We start from the raw sequence: 10,307 nt of genomic DNA, 5'->3' as shown, positions 1-10,307 counted from the left end.
ACTTTCTTTTGGTTCACAGTTATGTAGGGAGATATTTTGTTTGCTCAGACTGTATCTCCTGTTTTGCTTAAGTTATCATTGCAACCCACGTTGGTAGTTTGGTCTGTCCTGGCTGAGCACTGGGCTCTCCTCCCTGCTGGGACCTGTCCTCCTTGCATCTCCACAGGGAGCTGCAGGACTTTAAGAATGTAAATGAAATTGTTAATAGGTTGGAAAAATCAATTATAATAAACATTCCTGGTATATAAACTATGTGTAAGTGTGTTTTAAATGAAGTACATTAAAGCCAGTGCTTTCTTCCATTTCTCCTGGCCAGGTCAGCGGGGTCTCAGTTCAGTGCTATTTGATTTGATTAAAATGCATGATACCCTGCACATTAGCTCGTGTCCTGGGTGACCAGGAGGCTGTGTTTGTACAAGGTACTCAGAAGAATATCTGCCAGCTTCACTTGAGCACTTGTGGGGACTGGGGGTATGCTTTACCCAGCAGCATCTTGGATCCCCACTGAAGTGGGATTGAAGATATGAATCAGTACTTTAGGGCACTGGGGAGCTGCCTGCTCCTTTGTTGAGGGATGAATGTTTTGGCTGTCTGGACGGCACTGCTGTGGAACTGAGCTGCAGATGTGCAGATCTTGTGGTGAAAGACATTGCATGTATCTGTGTACTGCCCTGGGAGATGTAAAACCTTGTGTGCGTGCATGAAGGAGACTGTGTGAACGTGTGGATGTGTAACTTTGGTCTCTCTGGAGTTGGGAGAGGCATGAACAATGTTTGCCAGAAGACCTCAGGCAAATAATGTGGAGGAGGTTCTCCCCTAGCTCAAAAGAGCCCCTTGCACCTGCGTGGTGGCTGTTCTCCTGGGGGAGCCGGGAGCCAGATGATGACCCTGCTCATCCTTCCCCACCCCACTGTCCTTTCTCATGTTCTCTCTGCCCATAGGAGACTAGAGAGGAATCTTTTCAACTGCAGCTGTGACATCCGCTGGATCCAACTCTGGCAGGAGAAGGGTGAGGCGAACCTGCAATACCAGGAGCTCTACTGCATGAACATAGATGCTGCCATCATCCCTTTGCAGGAGATGAACATCACCCAGTGCGGTAAGGTGCAGCCTGTGCCAGGCTCCTGGGGCTGGGTGCAGGGGAGGCCAGCGGGGTGCCAGGAGTGACAGGGATAGGACCCCTGCCCTATCCAGCACCTCTGGTTCAGCCACTTGCTTGGGGAACCTGGTGTTGCTGGATCCCACCATGTGGTCAAGGACAAAACAATTGAAGCTAATTGGGGCAGTTTGTGGATTAAGAATAGAGTACCTGTGTAATGGTGGGGCTGGTGTTGCTGTATGAGTGAAGGTATCAGGTGATTTGGGACACTTTCTTCACTGTAATGCTGTTCCTTGACAAAGTCTGTGTGATGAGTCTACGTGATGTCTTGAAAAAGGGTATGTTTCATGTTGGTCTTCCTCTGTTTAACATCCTAGAAACAGTATATTGTTAAAAGACACTGCTACCTTATCTTTCATAGTTAATCTTAGGAAATACACATCTATATTAATTTTCATTATATTCTTTGACTGAAAGCCTATGTGTGGAGGGAAGAGGCAGCAGTGACTTTATATCTCTTTCTGCTTCCTGCTGATGTTTAAGAGTCCAGTGGCCCCAGGAGTAACATGAGGCATGTTCAATAGTTATCCCTTTTTCCTTCACCTTGTTCACACATCAGCTGCCTGTTTGGTGTCAGTTTTTGCTCTGCTGTTGCCATTGCTAGAAAGCATCCCTTGCAGAGTAAGGGGAAGGAGGTGTACCTTCAACAGAACAATTAAGCTGTCTATACACAAGGAGCTGTCAAAATCACAGGCTGAAAAAAGGAGGAAAACCAGAGGTTTTCTTCTTGTGATGATTGTTCTCTGTTCTAGGGATTTGGGTGTGTTTCTTATAGCAGTAGTAGACAAGCAAGCATGCATACTTGGATTTGCATGATATTTTTTTTTTTTTTCAAGTTCACAGTGTCCCTTTATTTAGCCCTGGAATTTGGCCAAAGTGTGCCTGCATGTGGATGAAATAAAAAGATTTGAGAGACTGCGGTAATTTTCTCTCCACATGGGAAGAATAATCTGCAAGGATTAGGGGGTGAAAAAACAATCCTTAGGGATCAGGGACAGGAGAAGGTGATTCCATCAATGGTGGTATTAGACTTGAGGTGACAGCAGGGTGCTGATTTGGGAATATAAATGTGCTGGAGTGCAGGATGAACACCTCCTCTGACCTCGCAATCTCCTGGAAGGGAAGGGAGCCACACTGATTTGCTTTCCTCCAGAGGAGAGTCTTTCTGTTAAGTATTAAGATCACTCAAGGGATGTTGTAACAACACCTTATTTGTCTTTGCCCTTCGTTGTTGAGGGCTGGCATGGCTAAGTATGATCATGTTTGATATCACCTTGGCCCGGGGAGACCATGTGTGTCCTTCCCATCTACCTCTCTGATGATTCCTGCCATCTATGCAACTTTGCGAGGCCTTAACCACTTGTCTCCTTTCTTCTGGCATCCCCCCCAGATCAGTGCAATGTTGCTTCCCTCCTGGTGTCACTCCCTGATGGTAATGAAAGGGTGTGTATTCTGCATCCATGGCTTTGGGTTGGCGTGATGGATGCTGCTGCCCTACGATGGGAGGGGACCACTGGTCAGTTCCCCCTTGCTCTTCCTACCCAGTTTACCTCTACAATGAGCCTAGAAAGCATTCTCCATGCAAGAAGGCTCTTTGCCCTTCTTGCAACCAGCACTGTTTTGTTTCATGTTGCAAGGATATTTGCTGCCTGTGGCAGCAAGAAAGGAAGCAGTGTAAATCAGAGCCACCATAAATCAGTGAATCTCTCTGCCACCACCAAGCAAAACAAGGGCACCTTTTGTTGGGAGAGCTGCAGTTAATATGAGGACACATCCTTGGTCATCTTCTCTTGATTGTTATAAATTAGAGGGAGACTGTCCTCACCTGGAGTACTAGGCCCTCTGTGCCTTGTCCACAGAGATGGGAACGCTTTGGATCCTCTCCCAGCACACACAGCATTTCCATCCTGGGTGACTGCCCTCAGAAGCAGCTTCTGTGGGAGTAGAAGGGAAGGGGAACGGATGGGTTGTGTGAAGGGAAGGGCAGCCAGAACTGGACACAATTTGGGATTTTAATGCAATGGGAGAGTCTGTTCAGCTGCAGTGTCCATACTTTCCCTTGTCTCCATGCCGCATCCTTCCCTCAATAGAGCAAGGCTATGCCGTTGCCTCCTGCTTCTTGCTGGAAGCTGATTTTGGGAAACAGCTTGGCAGGATCTGGGTCCACATGTGTGCACCCTTCAGCTGGCTGTAGCAAATGCTGCTCCACATCTGAGTGTCTTGGTGTCTGGCTCTCCTAGACCTCCCTGAGATCAGCGTGAGCCACGTGAACCTGACGGTGCGGGAAGGGGAGAATGCTGTCATCACCTGCAACGGCTCAGGCTCGCCACTGCCTGACGTCGACTGGACGGTGGCTGATCTCCACTCCATCAACACGCACCAGGTAGGGCCCATGGGACCTCAGTGCTGCCTGTGCTCGATGTGGCAAGGGCAAGGCAGCTGCCACAGGTTCCCCAGGACTGTGCGTGCCAGGCAGTGGGTCAGGTGGAGACTGCTATGAGAAATGTGAAAGGGCTGTATCCAAAGGAAAATTGAGGCTATACCATATGTGAGAAGCGAACCTGGGAACTACCTGAAGGCAACAAAACCTTTCCTCTGTATGGCTGGAAAGTAAAGATGAGACAGCTTCATATCTCAGTACTCCCTAATTGAATTAATTCATGTCTCCTCTACTGAAACTATGTGTTTACAGAGGTGTCTGCAATAGCTGTAGGTGAAACAGACAGCTAAGCAAGCTTTTCTAGAGGCAACCTATGTTTGTCAGTGCTACAGTGCTGCAGCTCTCCCCTTCCCCTTATAGGAAACACTCCCCCACACTCTGACCTTAGTTGTCCTTGCATTTTGGAGACCTTCTCACATCTTATGTGGAAACTGAGATCCTATACTTCTGGGGGCAGAAGTGGGGAGGAGAAAAGTCAACAGACACTAATTTCTGTCTGTTTTTCTCTCTGGGATTTTTAGACCAACCTCAACTGGACCAATGTTCATGCCATCAATTTGACCTTGGTGAATGTCACCAGTGAGGACAACGGTTTCCTGCTTACCTGCATTGCCGAGAACGTGGTGGGGATGAGCAATGCCAGTGTGCTGCTCACAGTCTACTGTAAGTAGCAGTGGAGAGACCCTGACCATATAGAGTCTGGAGGGCTGCCCTGGGAGCTATGTGAATGCATGGCCACTTGCTCCCTGTGACATACCGGTTTTGTGGGTGAAGATTAGGAGCTAAGCATGGTGAGGAGGAGTTGGATCCTTGCACAGCTGTCTCTTAAGTGTCTGTATTTTCACTTTCCTGCTACTTTCATTAATGCAGAAATGAGCAGTAGAGCAGGGGAGGAGGAGCAGTGCCACACTGGTGGTGGATATCTCTCCACCCATCTCTTGGAAGATCCAGCAGAGTAAGAAAAAAGGGGTAGAGGGGCTAAAACTGTTTACAGTCAGAGTTGCTCACCCTACTGCCTTGTGAGAGGTTAAATGTCACCCTTGATAAAGCCGGTGTAAATCTTGCTGCTGGTTTCAAGGCTGCTAGCACTTCCTCCTAGATCTGCTCCTACAAAGTTAAACTGCAAACACCATGTAAACATGTCAAATTTCAACTGTTCGCATTTAGCTGCAAGTAGCTAAACTTTCTCTGTGTTTCTAATATAACTTAACACAAACCTGACCTTAAGAGGAAGTTTACACAGCTTTGTTCTTTCAAGCAGCTGAGATTTACTATATGTTGCTGTGTCTGTAATATTTGCCCTTACTCTGTAGTTTGAAAAATCTGCCCCCACCCCCAACCCTGCCAGGTGGAGCAGAGACCCGTGTGGGATTCTGGCTACCCGTGGTGAACCCACGCATGTTGCATGTCCAGTGCAGTGCAGGAGCCACTGTAAAGACAGGGGGTTACAGGGGACTGGAAAGAGGAGAGCAGATGCTTTACTGCTTTCATCTTCCTCCCAATAAGTGCTATTGATGGATTGGAGAATGGAGGTAATTAAAGTCTGTATCAACTCAGAGGTGATTGGTCAGCAGTAAGGGGTTTTTGCACTGTGTTTTAACATATTTTTCCTCCACACCTTAAACAGCACTATGCCAATGCCTATTTTCACCTGTGTAATCCTCTAAGCTGCTGACAGTTTCTGCTATCCCTGCTCTTGCTGCCCAGACCCATCACTCAGTCTGTAACTTCATGCTGAAAAGAGCTGGGTTTGTGCATGTGTAGGTGGCTGTCTGTTTTGATCCTCCTTGCCAGGAAGATGTGAACAAGCCACGTGCGGATCTAGGCTTGCGAGTGAAAGGAGGTGGCTGGGACGCGGCTATGTGGTTCAGGGTAGCTGGGTGCTGGTGGGAGAATTTTGCTCAACTCCAACCAGCTCTGCACCTTATTTTCTTCTACCACCTTCACTGCATGAAAAATTGACAACCTTTTTTCCAAAAGATGGATCAAAGTTGGTGCGTTGTTTCTATTTCTTGTGGATGCCCCATGGATTGTTTTTGCAGCTGTATGGTACCAGGAAAAGGAGAGTTTTAGGAAAGACTTACATCTTTTTTGTCATTTACCTTTGCACAAAACTCTGTTATTCTAGTTCAGACCTTGCCAGCCTTGGGGTTTGGGACTTCACATGTAGGCATTGTAAATGGGGTTTTAGAAGTGATGGCAGAACAACATTTGAATTCTTGTGGTGTCCCGGGGGGAAGACAATGCATATGCAATAAATTGCAGGTGGAGTGTCTGCTTTTCTTTTCCCTCTCCAACTGTACTCGCTTTAATTAAAACACCCCTGGAGGGTGCTCGGTGGGTGAGACCTCCTTTGGGATATTCAGGCAGTCAAAACCCCCAAGGACAGGCAGTCGCTGAGGGATGTTTGCTTCCACAGCTATGCAATCCAAAATTGCTCAGTGCGACTGGAGAGCCCCCAAGGGGCACCTTACACATGTGTAATGTAACAGTGCTACGTCGCAGTGTCCTCCTTAAAAGAGGCTGGAAGCATCCCCATGATCCCTTGAGGGAAGGAGAGCAGCAGTAGGTGTGTGGACTGGGGAAACTCCAAGCTTAAGTGTTTCTGGGCTGGTGAAAGAACCATCTCTGTGGCTAATTTTACCCCATCACAAGCCCAAGAGAGCTGGCTGTGGTTCAGATCCACCCTCTGGGGAACGTGGAGTGGTTCTTGTGACTTAGCACTGCTTCTTTGCAGATGTCCATAGGAAGACTAGAAGGAACAAGGGATTTCGGAGATTGCATTTTTCAATAATCTTAATTTCCATGGTGCACAGAGACGTGACGTGGGAGGAGGTGTGCTGTGAACCTGCCATGTTTCTCTCTGTTAGATCCCCCTCGCATCCTAACCCTGGAGGAGCCGGTGTTACACCTGGAGCACTGCATTGCGTTTGCAGTGCATGGGAACCCAGCTCCCACCCTTCACTGGCTGCACAATGGCCAGGTCCTCCGTGAGACAGAGATCATCCATATGGAGTTTTACCAACAAGGGGAAGTGTCTGAGGGTTGCCTGCTCTTCAACAAACCCACTCACTACAACAATGGCAACTACACGATTGTGGCCACCAACCAGCTGGGCTCAGCCAACCAAACCATCAAAGGACACTTCCTTGAAAAGCCCTTTCCAGGTAGGATATTCAGTTTACCTCATTAGGGTTGCTTGCAATCCAAAGGTCTTACTATGGTGCCACCAGTAATCCTTGCACCTAGACAGGCTTTGACAGCCCAAGTTGGCCTTTGAATAGTGGGTTGGAAGAGGTGACTTCTGGAGGCCTCTTCTGACCAGTGTGATTCTCCTACTCAAGTGTGCTTTGGTGTCGTATGATTTTTTAATGGAGAGACAGAGACTAACTGGTTTAGATATTTTTCTTGTGTAATATATTCTGCAGCGTTTTGGGTTGTTTTTTTTAAGATCGTCAGGGATTTCAGTGGGAATAAGATGTAAGTTTGATCAATTATTTTGGATATCCTCTGGGGTGCTCCAAAGAGGTTGCCCAATTTTTTGAGAGAAAGCATTCTTCTATGTGATTGTTAGTTATAAGCTAAAGAAAGGAAAGGTCTTTAAAGTGATGCAGCTCTTTCTTTTTTTTCTTCTAGTTGCATTTGGGAAATGATTATAGCTGGATGCAGCAGTGTCAGGATTGTTTTCTTTCTAAATGAGAAATGTGCAATTCCAGAATGACAGGTCTGCAAAAGATGCAACAGCTCAGTTAGTCACTTTGCATCAGTTTGCTGGGATTCCTTATCTGATTGTTTGGAATTCCCTGTTGTACTCCCTAGCTACGCAGGGCTTAACTGCCCCCATCCCAACCCCCCCCCCAAAAAAAACAAACAAACCAAAAACCCAGGCATTTGAGGATGTAAACATCCAGCTCTGGGGAGTGCAGGAGAGACTTTTGTGGTGACATGTCTGCTCTATAGGAGGGTGAAGTGTCTTGGTCTCCAGTCTGTCATTGCAACACCATGCTGGCTATCATGGAGTTAAGATCCACACACGCTGCTGCCTTCAGGAATGATGCCATGAGAAAGTGGCAGCTCTAAATTGGCCTCTGCAGCCCAAGAAAATCCAACAAAATAGGGCATTAGCTAAATATAGAAAAATACCAACAGTACTCTCATTTATTATTTATATCACACCATATATGTACACAGAGTTTTCCCGCAGGTCAAATATCGTAAGTGCAAACCCAGATCTCTGCCTTGAAGATCTGGCAATTGAACAAATGAGCTGATATGGATGGGAGTGGAAAATTTGTATTCTGGCTTCAAGGATGACGCCCTGTTTGGCTATCTGACCTATTTATGTTTCCTTCTGTCAGGGTAGAAGAACAGCTTGTCACATGTAGGTGGGTGAGGAGAGGCACAGGTTTGAAGTCTCAGCACTGTCAGGTCCCACCTTTGTGACTCAGTTTCCCCATCTGTGAAATGGGGGCAGCTCTTAAGTAGGTGCTGGACCTCCAGAAAAGGGAACAGATCTACTGTTCCAGAGAGCTGATTTTGGAAATGAATCTGAGCCATCTGAGTGATGTGGGAAGGCATGTTGATGTTTGAAGAGCCACTTGTGTCAAAGGCTCTGCGAGAATCCATTTGTGCAACATATATGTAAAATATTGCCCTTGTGAGTGCATCTTCGCCCACGCCTTGTGTGTGTTGTTAGTGTGGGGTACTTATAGACCCTGAAACACCTCTCAGCAGGAACTGACCCATTTCTTTTATTTCTTCTGATCCGAAGTCCCAAGCTGTTCCTCACCCTGGCAGACCCTGTCAGCCCAATGCAGAATGTAATTTACTTTCCCTGAAGTTTGTTGCTCTGTCCACTGCCACAACTGACATTACCACTCAAGGCAGCTGACTTTTATAATTTCTCGTATGAAGGTAAATTCCTCCAGAAAATACCACAAATTGAAGGTTCCACAGTGTGGTTCATTCAAGAAACTTATTGCCTGTAGATGTCCACACGTGCAAGGGTTTTGCTGTCTCTACCCAGGATGAGATTATTAGTCTTAATTAACGAAAGCATAGTGCCTGGAAAACTTCCTGTCAGTGTATAAAAGGACCTGTGACCATGTTTTTTTAGAAAAACCTGGTCTGCAATCTCTTATTGGTACTGTGCCAGATTGTGCTTCCCAGGTTGAGAGGAGAAAGGTGCTGTCAGAAGCTGGATGGGGGCTGAGAGATGTGCCCCATGCCATACCCTGCTTCTCTGCGATGCTGTGGCTCTAGGAGCTGGGGCAGTGTCTCCCAGGACAGACTTGTGTCATGTACTGATAAAAATCTCATTGCATGTTGTCACTGGATCTCTACCATAGGTTACCGTCTCCTTATTCAATCCACAAAAGCTAATGTATCTACCTCCCATGCTTCATGACTGTTCAGTTCTTTGGAAACTTCTCACTGAACTCATGTTGGCTGAAATGTCTTGGCTATGTTTTATGCTTTGAAAATAGGGGTTTAGTGGGAAAAACTTTTTGTGGGTTTCTGTTGAATTTGCTTAGTACAGCAGAGAAAAATGGAAAAGGGAAAATGTAGAAGCAGCAAGAGTTTTATGATTAGACTATGTCTGCTTTAATAGGGGAAAAAACGTCTCCAAATGAATATTTCTTCCTCTTCTTTGTTTTTTTTTTTTTTTTCCTTTTTCTCCTCTTGTTAGAAAAAGCCAAGGAAAGTTACTCATCTGCTTGACTTGAAACAAAAATATTTTTTCAGGTTTTGTTCCCCTGGTTTGGAAAGCCATCCAGGGGTTACTTTACACTTTCCTTCCAAACCTCACCCGTACTTCAGTGTGAATGTTTCAGCATCCTTCCAGGAGCCCTCTGCCAGCAAAGCTGTGTAAACTCCAGTTAATATCAGGCTCAATTTCTTACATGGGCGAGTGAATTGAAAGCTGACGTTGTTCTCATGCTATGTAAACTGAGTGTCACTGAGAGCTTTAGACCTTGTCGTCTGGGGCCTCGGTCACCTTCGGAGCTGAAGGAGCTTTAACTGAATAGACTGGAGCAGTCAAGTCACTGACAGCAGGGACTGGTGCAGCTATCTTGGGCAAGAGGCAGCTCTAGGACAGCTACAGCTTCTGCATCCAGTTCAGATGCTATTCGCTTTCATGAGTGGCTCAGTAGGCTATTGAGGGAGCCCAGAGGAGGTCTCTAATCCCCTGCCCCAGCACGGACTGTCCTTCCTGGCAGCTGGTCCTTGCCCCATAGGACTTTCTTCATGGGCAAAATCTGCTTCTTTCCCATTCACCTCCATCCGGCTGAGCCTGTGTATCTGCTTTGCTCTCCTGCTGAAAGCAGGGTAGTTTAACGACCATTCAAAAGTCTCCATATAGGGTGCTGCTAATTTTTCTCTGTTTTGGCAGTAGCATCCCTCCCCTCCTGTTTTAGCCCCACACTGTTATTCCTGTGCTCTCTGTCCTGACCCTCCAGCATGTCCCGCTGGCACATGTGCAGCAATTTCCAGTTATGGTTGCCCATACAGGACAAAATAAGAAAAGTTTTGGTTTCCTGGGCTATTTGGGGTGGTGGAGTGTGTCTGAGGTGGGTTGGGAATGAGACTACTCTCCCTTTGCTATGCTGCTAACTGTGTTGCTTCTCTCTTTGTCCTTTCCACAGAGAGTACGGACAACTTTGTCTCAAGTAAGTGTCTCCTTGCCTTTCACATACTGTAGGGGCT

General features: G+C 46.7%; 1 protein-coding gene across 3 annotated transcripts in view; it reads left to right on the top strand.

Annotated features, from left to right (window-relative positions):
- NTRK3 (neurotrophic receptor tyrosine kinase 3) overlaps window positions 1–10,307 on the top strand; it is a 229,825-nt gene that overhangs the window by 60,860 nt on the left and 158,658 nt on the right. For all 3 annotated transcript variants that reach the window (XM_064456204.1, XM_064456205.1, XM_064456206.1), the window contains exons 5-9: window positions 942–1,099; window positions 3,400–3,542; window positions 4,121–4,262; window positions 6,470–6,766; window positions 10,247–10,270. In XM_064456204.1, coding sequence (XP_064312274.1) covers window positions 942–1,099; window positions 3,400–3,542; window positions 4,121–4,262; window positions 6,470–6,766; window positions 10,247–10,270 — 764 coding nt within the window. The remainder of the gene's footprint in view (window positions 1–941; window positions 1,100–3,399; window positions 3,543–4,120; window positions 4,263–6,469; window positions 6,767–10,246; window positions 10,271–10,307) is intronic.

The sequence above is a fragment of the Phalacrocorax carbo genome, chromosome 7 (genome assembly GCF_963921805.1).
Source record: "Phalacrocorax carbo chromosome 7, bPhaCar2.1, whole genome shotgun sequence".
In the NCBI taxonomy this organism is placed as follows: Eukaryota; Metazoa; Chordata; class Aves; order Suliformes; family Phalacrocoracidae; genus Phalacrocorax; species Phalacrocorax carbo.
Note: the sequence above shows the minus strand (reverse complement) of the source record. Positions and strands in the feature narration are given on the sequence as shown.